Source organism: Heliconius melpomene, chromosome 10 (assembly GCF_056956725.1).
Source record: "Heliconius melpomene rosina isolate 202511_hmr_F chromosome 10, ASM5695672v1, whole genome shotgun sequence".
Lineage (NCBI taxonomy): Eukaryota > Metazoa > Arthropoda > Insecta > Lepidoptera > Nymphalidae > Heliconius > Heliconius melpomene.
Genome location: NC_140398.1, coordinates 793,620 through 811,995, shown reverse-complemented (window position 1 = coordinate 811,995; position 18,376 = coordinate 793,620). Strand labels below are relative to the sequence as shown.

General features: G+C 34.9%; 1 protein-coding gene across 1 annotated transcript; it reads left to right on the top strand.

Moving 5' to 3' along the window:
• Window positions 1–6,196: 6,196 nt before the first annotated feature.
• On the top strand, window positions 6,197–11,548 carry LOC146535072 (uncharacterized; the record flags this gene model as incomplete). Its single annotated transcript, XM_085192103.1, has 10 exons — window positions 6,197–6,329; window positions 7,107–7,218; window positions 7,530–7,729; window positions 8,322–8,420; window positions 8,828–8,925; window positions 9,279–9,399; window positions 9,725–9,868; window positions 10,188–10,369; window positions 10,754–10,855; window positions 11,369–11,548. Coding segments are annotated over 10 exons (1,365 nt in total), but the record flags the coding sequence as incomplete, so codon positions are not given.
• Between the last annotated feature and the right edge of the window lie 6,828 nt (window positions 11,549–18,376).

Here is an 18,376-nt window from a genome sequence, read left to right as displayed (position 1 = left end):
ACATAGGATTTATTTAACAGCTTCACTCTGTATACCGCTCATAGTCCGACTATGAGGGAACCTGGGAACCTCCGTGCCCCATTAAGATATTTACATTCACTACTTTCTGTAGAATTCTTAGGCCGAATTCTTGTTATTAGCTCACTATATGAAATATTTCATTCCCTCAAGTGGGAATCGAATTAACTGCCGTCGCGTTTACAGCCTCATGCTTGTGCACATGCGCCGCGATGCCTTTTAACTACATTTTCATGCTTCTTCCCGTATAATAGGATGGGTAGAGAAAATCAGTGTAAGTAGGTACACCGTTTCTACGGTTTCCATCCGAATTCGAGATTGCTTGTATAGTGGCGGAGTTTAACGCTGCATTAGGTCGTATCGAATTGGGGAAATGTAAATAGTTAATTCCTACGAATGGAGATTTAATCCATAACATTCCGCAAACAGTCAGAAGCTGCCTCACTGCGACATGTTTAATTAGTTAAGAGTGATCCAAAATCAATATTTTTTTACGTAAAATTATTTTCAATAATTTCAATAACAATAAAGTAATAAATTTTGGGAGTATTTTTATATTTCGTAATCGTGTCGTACTGGTTATAATTAACATTGATTGTTAGGTTAGTCGACAGATGATGGATAGCGGATGACGAATGACGGATTGTGGATGACGGGTGACGAATGATGGATGACGGGCGACAAATGACAAAAAAGGGTAGACATATAAATCTCACTCTTCCTAAATATTCAATATAATTCAAATAAAAATTAAGAAAAGTCGGAGTATAATATAAAGCATTCCCACAATCCCGTTGTATTCCTGACACAAATGTAAATAGCGATCGTTATGATGACACTGCCTCATTGCGGATGTCGTCCATTTGACGCGTTCTTCACTGTTCTATACAGATTACTTGCGCTGTCGCGTACGTAGAGTGCGTAGAGTACGTAGAGTTACATATTATATTGAATTCTTCGATTTTGTTTTATATTATTAATAACGAATACAATATATATGAATTTATTACTTCTGTAGAATACGATTATATAAAAAATGTTTTATTTAAAGTTATCTAAATATGTACGTTGTACATATGTACCTGCTTAAACAACGTTTGCAGTTTTTCCAATTCGCAGAAAACGTATCTACTCAAAGTCTATTATTTATAAAAAATGTAAATAATCGTAAAAATTTAAAATATACTACTTAAAGTACGTAATATAAAATGTTCTATGTCAAATACAACTAAGCCATAGACCAGTCGTGGCGCAGGCAACAGGCAACAGGCTACAAATTGTGGGTTCGATTCTCATTCTAGGAAATGAAATATTTAATATTTGCATTTCTTCACTCTAGTAATGAGGAAAAACACGGCGTTGAGTTCACAACTCAGTGGAAAGTGGGGAAAGAAAGTATCTTAAAACTAGGTTCCCAGATTCCGTCTGCCTACTCTACTATGTACGTATAGCATGAACTTAAAGTCACTGAGTCACTTTGCTATCTAACTCACAAAAATGCCACATCCATGGAACAACGGTCAATGCAACGTATCTACGGCGCCGGGCAACTATGTAGATCGGTGCACGAAAAATGTTTGCATGCACTATACTAGCAATCATTTTAGTACGATTTAGTACCTTTAAAATATTAAAGAAAATTAGGTTCCCTTTTAAGAAAATTGAGCTGAGGAAGGAGTACGAAATTAAGTACTGTTATTTTTTTTATCATATGGTCTATAATTGTAGAGAAAATGTACAGAACGCAGATTTTTTAAATTAAGACATAAAAAATACTAGCGTTCTGTAAGTAATAAAATAAATTTAACACCCTCTACCATATGTCAATTAAAATTAGTATAATTGAAGAAATTATTAAAATTAGTCTAATTGAAGATCAACTATGAATACTGTATATAATAATTTTATATGAACCAACAAACATTGCTACTTACGTTCTTATTAAGTAAAATTTCATGTATAAACCAAAAGGGTATTATAATAAGAGAGCTATAGTCATTTCCTGTGACGCATCGGCATGTCGACAATATAGGCATGTGGGTTAGTGAAGTTTCAACCTGCACCTATGAGAATAATATTAGGTACTTGGCGACATAGCTTAGATATTATATATTCCACGCGTATGTCGCTTATAGCTAAGTAGGCTGAGGTAGATACTCTCTGTAAAACTGTGTCCTAATTTACGCCTAATTTTCGAAATATTATATAACGAGTGGTGGGACTTAACGCCGCGCTTTGTCTTGTAATTCTAATCTAGTCTGGTTTATCTTTTTCCCGCATAGTATGACAGGCAGAGGGAACCTAGTGTCTAACACTATTCCAGATGCAATTCGTGTTAAGTGAATGAACTCAATTCCGCAAAATGGGTAAATGAATAAAATCATTAAAATCATTCCCCGAATAGGAATCGAACCCACAAACATCGCGTTTTCACAGCGTCAGAGCCTGTCTCACACCGCCACGACGGCCTCAAATTTAGTAATAACTATTAGCCATTATAAACTAGGTGGTGTGACAGACACTTTGAATGACAAGACTGTATATATAAGTACGTTGTATATGTATAAAAGGACACTCGAGAAAACAATTGCCTCTTCCTCTATCCCACTGCCAATATATGTAGGTTACTAGTGATTGGATAAAAAATCATTTTATATGCAAGTCTAGACGTATCTAAGACGTTCATTTGTGAAATTGAAATAAATGATGCAGTTGTACTGCTAGGTTCAAAGCCCGGCGGGGGGAATTACTTCTATTATTTTATTTTTTTTGTGCTCTTACTGTTTTAAGACATCTATACGAGTTTATATTGTAGATATTATTTATTGTATATTAGTATGTGTATTTAAAACGTACTTAATTTTAGTGTACATATTGTAAGCTTAGTTTGAATAATTTAATTAAACCATCTATCGAAATCTATCACAAAAGCTATATACATATATCGATCTTTTGTCTATATTGCAGAAAATACATAATATATTCGTTATTGCTAGCTTGGCTAGTCGTGGTTAGTCGTGACACAGTGCCCGCTGAAATCGCGACAGGGTGTAGATTCGATTCTGGGAATGAAATGTTTAATAATTTAATTTCCTCGCTTTATTCGCTCTAATGTTATGCCACTCAACACGCAATGCCTCCACAATTCAGCAGAAAGTGGGGAATGGAGTATTTTAATGGGAATGGAGTGTCTTAACACTGAATTCCCGGGTTCCCTCTGCCTACCCTGCTATAAGAGTGATTCAGCGTGAAGGTGAAAAAAATATAAGGGAATTGGAATCTGTAACTACCGTCTGCCCACCATTACTATGCCGCATAGGTGTTTTACACTTTCAGTTTACCTGCATTATTCACACACATATCTGTACAAACTAACTTCAATATCTCGCGCCGCTTGTATTTCACAGAAAGCACACGTTACTCCCGTTAAGGCCGCTTATAGACACTGTAAATATATTTTTTTATACTTTTAATTTTTTTCGTTATATTTTATTTTTTAATTATGCTGTTGTTAATGTCTAATAAATAAAGATTTGGTTGGTAGATCGTTTGACATTGACATATTTTTATTTAATCCTACTATCCTAGTAATTTATTTATAATATTAATATCCTACCCTATGAAAATTGCTAAAAAAATTAACTTAGATGTTCCAGTTTATGAGGATGGATGTTTGCTCCATTTCCACGCAATACTTGATGAATATTCTATTTTTGTCGCTAGTATATTATGCACTTATTGTACACACACAATAAGTATTTTAATTTCTCTGCCACATACATTTCTTTTGTAGACTTCGTTCAAATAATTATTCTTCCGAGTTGGAATTGAGCCCACAACCTTCGTGTTTACAGTTAGAAGCAGATCCGCTGCGCTACGACGGCCTCAACTTTGATATTTTTTTTTCTAATGTAAAGAACAAAGAACGATAGATATCTTTACATAATAAAATCTAAATATTGCGTTATATATTCTCAGAGATTTATTCTTGCTAGAATTACACCTTAAAACTTTCTAAATATATTTAGTACCGACATATCAATATTTATGCATAATAACATAATACTCTAACAACGTCGCTTTAATTTATATCGAGGCCGTGACAATATAGTTGTTCCGATACTTATCTTGCAAATATATATACAAAGCTTTCGATAACAGAACGTTTTCGTTCTAAGAGAAGAACACAATAGGTGTAACATTTATTTAGAAATTAAAATAATTCTCTATTGTATTTTTTTTTATACATAGTTTACTATAACACAGCCAGACGGCTAGATAAAAAAATCGTTCGAGAATAAATCGTAGATGTATATTCTATTAGTGTTTTTACATCCCTCTACATTGTTTTCACGCAAAAATATTCAATGTACATACACATTTTTTTAAAATCTTTTATTAATATAGTGTAATAGAGTACAAGTATACATGTATGCAGCATTTCTATCTATAATTAATTAGGTAGAGAGATAGTGACTCACGTTACTCTGTTTACTATTTTACCTCTACTGAAGGGATAGAAATGTAACGGTTTAAACAGAACTGTCGTGAAAGCTTCTGAACAATTATTAACAAGATGTCTTATTTTCCTTATTAGGTTATATACACTATTTAAAATTATTATTAATATATCGAATAATTTATAATAATTTATGTCCACTTCCTTACATGTATCGTTCATCTAAAACTGGCGATAGTAAAATAAGTTTCCGTGTCTCGTGTTGTATAACTGGATTGTGATTTGTTACTGGAGTTTCTGATAGTAAAATGTGTTATGTATTTAGCTTAAATGACCAATTATCTTTGCTGAACAAATTACATTGTATTTTCATAGTCATTTGTAATACCATATATAATGAAATGTGGTATTATCTATTATGTTACAAAGAAAAAAGTATTTTGTATGTTACAAAGCAGGGTAAGCAGAGAATACTTGGGAACCTGGTGTTTAAACACTATGATCACTCAGCAGTTTCCAATGAACTCTTGAGACATTCCGCGTTGAATGGCGAATCTCAACGCCGCGCCTTGCCTCCTTATCAGAGTGAGGAAATGAAAATATTAAATAACCCCTGCGCCACGACATATATCGAATACGAAATATATGAACCTTTATTATAGTCAGGCAACTTTAAAATAACATTAGAAGACTGATAAATAAAAGCAAAAATATATTACTTTTTTTTTACAATTCCAATTCGTTTGCAGACGTCCTTATACAAGCATACTTTCAAAGAAGAAAGACCAAACAAATGCGTCGAATGTCTTAATTGTTTCAGGTTACAAATGTGGTGCGTCGTGTTCTTGCTCGTTTTGAGATGTGAGTCCTAATTACTTTTGCACCTAATTAACACTAACTCTGTATACAAATCTGTAACACTTCAGAGTGGAATATAATAATATTTCAAAATATTTTTTTTTGATTCACGCTATATCCCGCATATAGCGTGGTAGATAAAGGAAATTCAGTGTTAAAACACTCCGTTTGCCACTATCTATTCCAATTTGAGAGTCTGTTCGGTGAGGGAACTGACTTATATTTATTTTCGCGCTCTTTTAAATAGACAATGTGTAACGTAGAGTTTCGCCACTAAATACATAATGTCCCGAATTGGGATGGAGAGTAGAGGGTGTTTCTAGGTCTTTTCAGCTACTTTTCTATATGCGTGATGCAGTTGAGTGATTATTAAATAAATTAAGGGAATCTAGTGATATTATCACTTCTGTTAAGTATGTCATAAGTGCATATATATGTATGTGTTCTTCGATATCATGTCACCAAGTGAACAGACGCCAGTTACTAATTAGTATACACGTTTGTAATTACATTTGAGAGTGTTAGCCGTACTGCGCGACATGTTTAACAAGCACACAGTTCGCTGTAAATATGTATATAAAATATATAACATATGGGGCCTTTATAATAAATATTAAAAAAAATATTATGTTTTACAACTACTGGTTCAAATTTATATTATTTTGATAAATAGTCCATTTATTGAGAAAGGCTACAATCAAGTGCAAATCTTTTCGGTTAATCTTTCGATGTCACCCATTTTATCTGCAGTCAGTTACCTCAAGCATCTAAAAAAGTAGAAAGCGGAGAATCATTATTTAGGTTCTTTCTATGTTCCTTAACAAATAAAAAATGCAAAATATGAAAAATTATTATTAAATTATTTTTTATTGGTTAGCATATACGATATGGTGTCAGTTCTTCGACTGCCACGATGACCCCAGCGCCGATCCAGACGAAGGGACGCTCACTGACCTACAGTTTACTTGGCTCGGTGCTTTACAATACATACATGGTATGGAATTATAAAATAACAGCAAATAAAAGATGGAAAAAAGGCCAGTCGTGGCCGCAGGGGCAGAAAGTGTTGCAAAATCGGTGGTTGTGGGTTCGATCCCCACTCGAGGGATAATAGAAATAAAATATTTATTTAAATTTATATTTGAGGCCGTCGTGGCCCAGCGGCACAAGGGTGTGAGTGTCAAACTCGACGGTTGTGGGTTTGATCGCCACTCAAGGAACTGAAATATTTATTTATGTTTATATTTCCATTTCTTCGCTCTAGTGTCAAGGCAAAGCGCGGCGTTGAGTTCTGCCACTCAACACGCAATGCCAGAATTCGGCAGTAAGTGGGGAACAGAGTGTCTTAACACTAGGTTTCCTCTGCCTACCCTGTTGTGTGCGGGATACAGCGTGAAGCTGATTTGATTTTCTTTTAATTTTTTATTTATATTTTCATATCTTCGCTCTGGTGTCGAGGCAAAGCGCGGCATTGAGCGGGTTAACGGAATATCTTAACACTAGGTTCCCTCTGCCTGCGTGGAAAAAACGCTGAACACCAAGAAAAATACGTTCCCCGGCTAAGAACATTGGACTAAATTTAATATAATGTATTTAATTGATGAGAATATAAGTATTGCAGTATAGGAAGAATTTTGCTACTCAAGATGCAATGCTATGAAGAGAGGTGGAATGCGGAAACGGAGTGCCTTGACACTTAGTTACACTTGACATATAATATACGAGATAACGAGCTCGTATTATTTCTATTTTCATATTTATATTTTTTTAGTAAAAAACGGCACCCCACACTACTTCAGGGTGCCAAGAGTGGTGCTCATCAGTCGACAGTTTGCCATCTGTACAGCGGTAGATGCCGCTCATATACCAGATGAATATGCTTTGTAAGTATCATTTTTATTTTTGTAATTGTAATAAAGATACATATGTGATGAAGAGAAGCCGGTAGGAATCGAAGTGATTTATCACGGTGTTGATTCCTATTTTTCGATAAATCTGGTGGAAACATGTGCTACCGGAACAGACATGTTTTAATATAAATATTTTAAATGGTAAATAATAATTTTACCTACGTAAATAATTAATTAAAGTGGGAAACGGAAGTGTCTTAAAGGGGAACTTTTTTACATATTCATTGGAAAATTAGAGAACAGAGTGTGAACGAGAAGCTGATAATGTTTATTCTATATTCCAGAGGTAACATAGTCTTTGGTGACTACGAAAGAGATGAAGAAGAGTGTAAACTAACATTAAAAGAAATAGCAGATGGAATGGAGTGTGAGCCTGCAGTCCTGTTAATGCCCATAGCCGATGTCCTTTTACACCCTGAGTTCAAGCATTTTGGTGTAAAAACTAGTATTGCGTTGTTGAAATTGATTACGCCTGTGAAATCTAGTAAGCTACATTTGTATTACCTAGGTTGGATAAAAATTGGATAGTTTTAAGTTATTTTTTGTATTATAATAAGATAGGGAAAAATCCGTCTTAAATTCTTATTTTAAAGATGTTGTTTATTAAAAGTGGAGAGATTACGGCTTGTCTTGTCAGAGAGGAGATAAGAAATGAAAATAAAAAGAAGAAAATTATTTTAATCGAATATAATAATATAGAGGTCGCGCCAGGTTTTAGGTAAGCCCCCCTCGAGGAAATGAAATATTTAATGTTTTCATTTTCTGAAATAGGAATCGCCCTGTTGTCGAGGCAAGGCAAAGTTGCGTTCTTCCACATAACAACACACCGTACACAATGAATCAAAATTCGTCGGAAAATGGGGAATGGAAGAGTCTAGAGTGTCTTAACACTAAGTTCCCAAGTTCCCTCCGCATACCATACTATGTGCGGGTAAAGCGTAAACCAAGAAAAAAAAACCAATAATCTAATAATTTTTATCAAACGATGATTCCCACGACGAAAATATTTCATTCGAATACAACCAAACAAATGATTCAGCTTTATAATATACGTAATATATATTCAATTGTTATAGAATACATGGTGCCAGCTTGTTTGCCATTTAAAAATTTTCTAATAGGGAAAACCGGCAAGATGACTACTGAAAAGATATTTCACGTCGACTTTGTAAGCGGTGAGTTTTTAATATAATTTGCTATTATTATTTGATTCTTTTCCCGAGGATCTCGAGTCTAATAAACCTACTCTTTTGGAAGTCTTGCTTGCGGACACAGATCCAACACGTAAGGGGCCGGTTGAGCAGTTTTACTTCCACATTCGAGCATATAGCTCTTGTGCTGCACTCTGCCGGCCAATCAAGACAAGCCACCTACTGGGAATAGGGAATAGATTACAATTCCCCTCCGAAGGTCTCTGGTTCGTAGGATCGCCACTGCCCAACAGCTCACCACACGCTGTCCTGTGGGCTTATGTTTTTTATTATTTTAGCTTCACGTTATATCCCTCTCAAAAACGCTGGCCTCAATTTATTTATTCAATTAATAATATCTTATATAGAATTAATTCTCATTATATTTATAGATGTTCCAAGAGATTTTGTAGATGAAGAGAAAGAAGTATCACGCCTCCACTTGCTGCCTCGCGAGCTTTGTTATTTATATGATAAACCGGAACGCTTCGTAAGTCACACTTCGAATCTAGTCATTATTTATGTAAAGGTCGTAGATTCGATTCTTACTTGGATAAATATATTTTTAACTTATCGTGTATTCTTTAGAAGTTGCATGTAGACATGATGTGGCATAGACATATGAATTTTGGTATTTAGCGTCTTTAAATCTGAAATGGGAAAACTCTTTTGATATATGCTATATTTTCATGCTCTATGGGTACAAAAAAATAGGCGCTATGACTTTTATAAGCTTAGTTTTAAATATTACAAAAAAAAATAATTAAGAAACTGATTATTGACGTCAGGACGTTAGTAGATGTCCTTGTTGTATAAATAAGTAAAATACTTTTTTTCAATTAGAATACATCTGGTATGCTAAATAACCGTATCGCTTGCACAACGGGGTGCGGGTTCCATTCCGGGTCGCCCAGTCTCGTCCACGAGCACACCGGCCATTGGTCTATCGTGGCTTTAGCACAAGGTAGCTTTTGAAATTATTACATTAAAGTTAGATATTTATAATAATATGTCTTTGTGTTTACTAGTTGTGAAGTGTGTGAAGTAGGTATATAGGACCAAATGATAATCACCAACTTCTTAATTTTTCTGACGCGGGGGAAACAATTATTTCTATTTCCTCTCTGATAACAAGACAAGTCGCAGCTTTTCGCTTCTCAACATGCAGTTTTTCAAAACGTAATAAATTCTCTTTTCCTACCCTGCTATATGTAGGATATAGCGTGAAGCACGTAGAAACGAACAATTGGACGAAAAAAAAAAAGGCACTAAATTTCCACATATAATAGGAGGTTCCCCCTGCCTCGACCCGCTACGCCGTCGCCGCCCGCCGCCGCCCCCGCGACACCTGCTGCTGCACCCGTACGTGTCGTGGATCACCGCGGCCATCACCGGCAAGGCTGTTGGTGCTTTTGCTAAGGACGATCCTTTTGGTAATATTTAAGATTTTTGGTTTTGTAGACAGGGGAGCCTAGTGTTAAAACACTCCGCTCGTACGCATCGCCCAATTTTTCGATGCATTGTATTTTGAGTTGTACTTCTCAACGCGGTACTTTGTCTCCTTACAATTCATTCATTCTCCGTAGTATGAATCGACCCTACTACTACTATCACATTTACAAACAGATACTGTGCTGTTGCACCATTGCGCCAGGCGGTGCGAGGAGACTCAGGCTATCCCGATCTATGCGGGATACACCGTGAATAACAAATACTAACAAATGTAACAAATATTAACCTTTAAATTTGAAGGCTACGTAATGCCCCGCGCGTCTCTCTACGACGTCGTCGGTCACCGCTGGGTCGGCCACTGGTGGATGGGAGGTCTTCGCTGTTCAGACCGCGGTGACGCTGCAAATGACATATTCCGCTTCTACCATGAAGTATTTCAAGTTAAGCCTGTCACGTTTACAACTTTGACGTACTATTTGGAAGTAAGTTTTTGTTAGTAAGTTGTTGTTTAACATATTTTTAAGTAGGTTTTCAGTTTTGTCTAGGCTAGAAATGGAATTTACTAACATTGAATACAGTCCTATTGGTCTGTAAAGAAGGTTCGTATTGTATACTAGTGGGCCCCCTGCGTATAAATAAAATAACTGTTACGGAAATTTGCAAATTTGTCGAACTACATAATTTAAATTGACATAACTTTTTTTTATTTATGAAGCGATTGTAAGAAAATATATTAAAGTTATAGTTTCGCAAACTAAAATATACAAGAGGTACGTCTAATAGGTGGTGAACTTGTCACGCAACTTTTTCTCCTTTTATAGTATTTAAACGCTATCTCTACAGTAAAACTATTGTATTGGTTACAGATCAACGCCGCCCGCGACACGCTTATAATTTGTGTCAAAGTAGGAATGCCTTATCAAATGGGACAGCCAAGAGTTTGGCAATTGGATACCCCTGAAGTTAGAGTGAGTGTATCCCATATAGCGGGCGTAGCGGGGTAGAGAGAGATAACCTAGTGTCAAGACTCTCTGTTTTTTCAATTTTTCGCTATTCAATGCTTTTCAATGTTTAGTTTTGTGTTACTAGACCGAGAAGTTTTAAAAAAAAAAATGTTTAGTTCTTCGGGTCGGAATCGTATCTATAACCATCTCGTCTTTTTTTTAAAAAAACATGCTATATCTAAAGAAAAAGATAATTTTCTTTTTTTAGTTCAGTTCAGTTCTTGGTTCATGACGGTTCGATCCCGAGGAATTGAGTTGATTGAATTGAGGAAATGAAATATTTATCTAAATTTATATTTCCACTTCTTCGCTCTGGTGTTGAGGCAAACCGCGGCGTTGAGTTCTGCCACTTAACACGCAGTGCCTCCAGAATTCACTCTTCCTTTTTCCCTCTGCCTACCCAGATATTAGCAGGATACAGCGGGAAGCTATAAAAAACAGTTAAAAAATGTTTAAAATATCAATGATTGTTATCAGGTATCTGTGCCAGTTTTAACCTTTACAAGTCTATACAAATTTGAAGTAGAAGGGTGGGCGTACAACGCCACAGAATCAGAAACCTCTGAGCCATCCTCATCATCCGTTGAAAGTGCATCTGCAGAGGATAAGCAGGGCCCAGGGGAAGGGGTAACGGAGAAGGGCCCAGAGTAATATGTAGAGAAATAAATAATATGTCATATTTTTTTCTTTTCACTTATTTTTAGAGATCAATCACTCAATTTTAACCCTTAAAGTCTGTGTGCGTGTGTGTGTGTGAATTTGTCTGTGACTATTTCAGATAGAAAGCGGACATTATCACCTGAAACTAATTCTTTTTATTTAAAGAAAAAATGATATTAGATTTAATTTCTTTTTAGATTTCATTATTATTAACCTGAAGAGTGGGTGAGCGCGCTAAGCTCAGGAAGTTGAATAAAGCTTTTTTTGTTGAATAATATATTTATTGAGGAAACCTATAATTTTTATGTAACCCTGAGAATAGACTTACTTTGAACACTACAATGAGTCGGGCATCATACATAATTCTTATTTAGATACATTTGACCTTGCGAGAGCTAATAAAAACTATGGATAAATAACACAAATATTCCTTTTACATTCTTAGTTAGTTATAAATAAAAAAATATAATTAAATCGAACATGCACCTTTCAAGTTACATTATTATCTATCCAACTAAAGGGCGTGTCTACTAAATCGTATTGCTAGCTCACTTTATCTTGTAACGTCAGCAATTGCATATTTTACTTTATGAATATCAATTTTAAAGTGTTCAACTTTGCGACTTGGCCGTTGCCTTGTATATATCACGCATATATCGCACAGAGATTTCGGTAGTTTTTTACAGGATGTCTTTGAGTTGGTTACGCAAAGTGATATCAACTCAAAGAATCAGTTTTAATTGTTGTGTTTGTTAATGTCTTTAGGTGGTGCGACTGATGGGAGTAAAAAATATTTCACAACTCTGAAAATAAAAAAAAAACTGCTTGTATATCCAGAACAACAAATAATAAAAAACAGCAATCCGACATTGTCAAATTTTTAAGTAAAAAAATATTTTTTTTGCTATCGCTCCTTATCACAATAATAAGTGAGAGAAGGCAAATATAAAGCACGGTTCTAAACTCCTAACATCAAATTAAGACGTAAAGCTGTTTTGATAAGCGGAATGATACAAATGTTAGCCCCGAGGTACTAACGAGGTATCAAGTACAGTGACTTCGAAAATTAATTCATCTTATTTAATAGTTCATATTGGCTTTATAAATAGGAAAATACTTAGGTATATTTTTTTATAATTTTAAAGTCTTAAGTTCGAATGTTTTTTCAGTTTGTTAATAAATTGAATTTGTTCCTATTGAAATTTTCAGTATGGTCACTTCTTCGCTCTGGTAACAAGGCAAAGCGCGGCGTTAAATTCCGCCCCTCGACTGGCAAATGTATTATTATTAAAAAAATATAAATAATGATAACACTTTTCCTCTTAACACACTCAATAAAAGTAATACGTATCTCAATTCTCAAGATAGCAAATTCATTTATCGCGGATGCATCTTCTATGTAGTCAATTTATTGTATTCTATTATCGGAATATAGACCTTATTAAAAATCGATAAAGGCTCAATTTGCTTAATATATTAAAATATATAGGTATCTATAGGTATATTAGTAATGTTCATAGGATATTGATCTTACAAGTACCTACTAGCATGTTGGTGTGTTATACATAGGTAATGATTATAAAGTTGTTTACATATCGATATAAGGTCGGTTGCGGCGTAGAGTTTCGTCACTCAACACGCACTGCCTCGAAAAGTCGACGGAGAGTGGGGAACGGAAGTGTCCTAATGGGGACGGAGTGTCTTAACAATAAGTGCCCTCTACCAATATTGTTACGTGTAATACACAGTGAAGCTAAAAAATTTAAAGGCGTAATTAAATTTCCCTGTTAATAGATTTGTCAGTCATTTTTTTTATTTCCTAATGTGTGAAATGTTTATTTTGGTGAATTTGTTATTTCACGTTTTAAAGGCGACACGTGGTGTATCTTTTGTATTGAGGTCATTTTGCGGAATTCAGCTTAAAGCTGCCGTCATGACGTAGTGGGACAGCATCGTGGGTTCGACTTTCATGAGGAATGATTTAAGTAAATTTTATTTTCTTTTTCGCTCTGAAAAGGCGAATCATATAACACGCAGCAGGGTAGGTAGAAGGAACCCAGAAACCTAGTGTTAGTATACTCCGTTCCCATTAAGACACTTTCGTTTCCCCCTTTTCGCCAAATTATGAAGGCATTGCGAGTTGAATGGCGGCATTCAACGCCGCGCTTTGGCACATTACGAAAGCGAGGAAATAAAGATATTAAACATATCATTTCCTTGAGCGGAATCGAACCCACACCTGTTAGTAGCGCACGCGTGTGCCCCTGCGTCCTGACTGGCCTCTAATTTCTTGTTCATAAAATCAAAACAAAAATATTCTAATAAGCACTTTTTGAAGTTATTCAACATAAAGTTGATAGAAAATATTATTACAAATAAATTGGACACGAATTTATACTAGTAAATAATAAAATTTAAATAGTTTAACAAAATAAACATTTATAGTAGTAAATCCAAAAAAAAGTTAAATAAATATTATCATAGAGTATTTAGAATTGGCAACAATACTTATTTAGATTAGTTATACGTTTCAAAAATATAAAAAAATGCATAAAGGGCACGCGAGCGCCAGGTGCAGGTTTTTTATAGAATACTAGCGGACGCGCGCAGCTTCGCTTGCGTATTTAAGGGTGAATTCTAATAACCCATGAAACATGTGTTCAATGAAATATTTTTAAGAGTCTAAATTTCAAATTTTATAAAAATCGGTGGCGATTTAAGAATTTTCCCATACAAACTTTCAACCCCTTATTTGCACCCTTAGGGGGTGAATTCTAGAAAACCATGAAACATGTGTTTATTTATATACGTTTAGGAGTCTGAATTTCAAATTTTATAAAAATTGGTGACGATTTAAAAAAAACCTATACAAACTTTCAACCCCTTATTTGCACCCTTAGGGGGTGAATTCTAGAAAACCATGAAACATGTGTTTATTTATATACGTTTAGGAGTCTGAATTTCAAATTTTATAAAAATTGGTGACGATTTAAAAAAAACCTATACAAACTTTCAACCCCTTATTTGCACCCTTAGGGGGAGAATTCTAGAAAACGATGAAACACGTATTCAATTAAATACTTTTAAAAATCTAAATTTCAAATTTTATAAAAATCGGTGCCGATTTAAATTTTTTTCCATACAAACTTTCAACCCCTATCTCACCCCTTTAGGGTTAAAATTTTTCAAAATCCCTTCTTAGTGGATGTCCAGATTACAAAAGTAAACATCTGTCCAAATTTCACGTTTCTAGCATCAGCGGTTACGGCTGTGCGTGCGTCTTACCTCAGTCAGTGAGGACAAGTCCTTTTATATATATAGATATTGTAAGGGAATCCTTTGAATAGGGCGACCATATTTCTTAAGCAGGACGGAATGGAATAAGTAAAAAAAAGTAATATTACTGAGAAATAACAATAATTTTAAATTTAGTTGTAATAAAATAAGCATTAGTAGTTTTAGTTTCATGAAAAGTAATACAAAATTACATTACCTGAAGCTTTAACTATTAAATAGGTAATATAAAATTTATTTTAATTGGCAAAAAAACCTAATGTTATGGAATACCTTTTTTGTCTATTATATTATTTTAGAGATATTAAATGCTATGCTATGCGTTATTATCAATATTTAAAGTTATTAATACCATACTCACCCTATTCTACGATAGGGTAGGTCCACAATAGTGTAATTTTAGCGAAAGTCCTTAACATAGGGTGCTTGACTAAATGCTGTGTCCATTGTAATCGAGTACGTTTGTCTTTTATTACTTTTACTTTTTTGTTATTACTAGTGGCTGCCCGCGGCTTCGTCTGCATTATCTTGCAATTAGTGCAATTGCATGGTTTTGACACTCCAGTTCACCTATTTTGTTTGAATTTAATAAAAGCATTATGTTAGAAAAATTCATTGTCATTAGTAAGATGTATTTGGTTGAATGAGATGGAAGTGGATTCCGATCCATTTCTTTATTAATATGTTGTATATTACAAAGCTATAAATATCTGTATGCAAAATGTTGGATACAACTATCCCATAGAGCAGACGATAAGTGGAGATAAAACAAAATTAAAGCTTTAATTTTTTAGCTACACACTGTATGCCGCCAATAGAAAGATAAGCAAAGGGAGCTCAAGCCTAGTGATAAGACGGACACTTTGTTTTTTTCACAACATTGCTTGTAAAGTTGCATAACTCAACGCCGCGCTTTGTTACCAGATCTATAGACAAGATAATGCATTCCCCCGATTGAGAACAGAACCCACAATTGTCGCGCTTACAGCTTACAAAGTGTTTTTAGAAGCCACATACCTACAGGCATATTAAAATATAGAACAATATTTTATTATGAATCAATCAAAACACCTCACTGCCGACTGTCAGTTGGAAATGACCTATGTATCTCGGCCTTAGCGAAACTTAAACGACCGCGTCGAGATATCCTCAAATTGATGTATGGTTATAAAAGTGTTCCAGACGTGTCTGTAACAATGACTTTACTGTTCCGTTGGCTGAGATGTTGCCAGAGGTCGTCGATTCAAATCTAATGTTAAGAAATTAGTGGTAAATAATAGTTTTATATGCGCTATCTTATTAGAGATGAACGTGTGGTCACTTTAGGTTAAATGGAAATTACAGAGTTAAGAGAGTTTCACCCCTCAACACGAAATGACTTCAGAATGGGGTGGAAAGTGGAGAATGGAAATGGCTTAAAAGGAACTCAGAAAAGAGTTTCTTGACACTGGGTAAGGATCCTGCCTACTCTCCTATGTGCAGGAGGCCGTTGAACGCTGGCACAACGGCGCACCATCTGACTGTAAACGTAAAATAAATTATTTTGACCAGACAAATCGCGGCGTTGAGTTCCACCACACAACACATGTCACGAAAACCAGGCAGTACTTACGGAGCGGAATGTCTAATTAGATATCCTCTGTCTGCAGTGCTATACGCGTACTACAGCGTGAAGCTGAAAAAAAAAGAAAAAACTTCTAATAAAAATCGAACCCAAAACCACCCTCCACAGTAATGACGCCACACATATTAATGTTTATATAGGTAATAATAACATAGAGTAATAAACATGACTTTCAACGACGGCCATTCAGCCAACTTGACCCATATACCAGAGATATCAATGTCAAATTGATATATTGAAAGCAAAATTGCAAGCAGAGGCCAGAAGGAAGAAAGATATAAAATTCGATTAAGGGCTTACGTTTTATGACTGTTTGTGTGTGACTGTGTTATTTTCATTAATTTGTTATTAAGTAGTAAGTGTTCGGTTTGGTCACTTGATACGCAATGGATCGGAATTGGGCGGTAAGTGAAGAAAAAGAGCCTTAACACTAGGTTTCCTTTGCCTACTGTAGTATATGCAAAAGATGTGAAGCTAAAAAAAATAATAAAAAAGCAAAGCTAGCACCCCAACTGCTAGTTATTTTCGCTTGGTTAAGCGGACGAAGCCGCAGGTAAATTTAGTCTGATATAAATATAGTCGCAAGGTGATATAAAAGTATTAGGAGATAGAAAAAGGTTATACACACACGAAATGTATACTTATTAAAGATCCACATAGAAATTTTGTTTGAGTTACAAGAGAGTTCACTGTTGGACTTTTGGAATTGTTATAAGAAAAATTACGATATCACTTTCAAAGTATTCATAAAGTGATATAGTGAAAGAATTTTACCAAGATAAGGCATAGAAAAAAATAGGGCCAGTCGTGAGGCAGGGGCACAAGCATGCAATTGTAGATGCTATAGGTTGTAAGTTAGATTCACAATTGAGGAAATGAATTATTTAATATTTTCTTTTCCTCGCTCTGGTTATGAGGCAAAAAGCAGCGTTGAGTCACTAGTTTACCACTCCAATGCCTCCAGAATTCAGCGGAAAGTGGGGATGGAATGTCTTAACATTAGGTTCCCAGGTTCCCTCTGCTTACTCTGCGATGTACGAAATAAAGCGTGAAACTATAAAAGAATATAAAATTTCTCACAGTGTAAGGCTATTTAAGCTATAATATGAAACTTGATAGTGTATTGAATGGCAGCACCTAATACTGCATTTCTTATTTCTATTTCGAGGATTTCAATATGCAAAGTCTCGAAAATTGGATGGTGCATGGGAAACGGAGTGTCTTAGCTTAGCACTGAGCCCCTTTTGCATGCACAAAAAGTCGTGGAGTCTGTTGTAACGGGCTAATTCTAGAATCTGTTTTCTCAATACTTAAATCTTCTGAAATGGTCAGTAGTAAAGTAGAGATATTTGAAACAGAGAATATATATAGAACCTATATAATATATCTTTTATTTATGATAAACGTATACAAAAACGTAAACTTGAAAAAAAAAGTTTAATTATTTAAGACTCGTGTAACCATGTTTGTTATTATTTTAAAACCTATACCAAGTCTGTCATCCCGCCTCACTGGTCTATTACCGAAAATCATATTAACCGAATAATAACGACCCATCGCTCTCATTTTGAGCGGATACGGCGAAAGTGGGCCGCGAACTCTACATTTGGCACCCCTGCTTTTTGAATACAAGGTAAAATCAATTCTATTACTTTAAACTTAAAGATAAAAATAAAATACCCAAAAAACAAGTATCAAATCTAAATAATTTCAATCGAATTTGAACTTTATAATTTCCATAAAAGGTTTAAAATGCGATAAGTGAAAGCAAAAATTAGGTAGTATATCCGCAACCTGAAATGTTTTGGATCGAAACATTGCAATTATATAATGCTTCGCGTTTCCCGACGTCGCGTCTGACCGAATTTTTTACAGGAAGGATTAAACGCTGGGACAGTCGTTTGTTT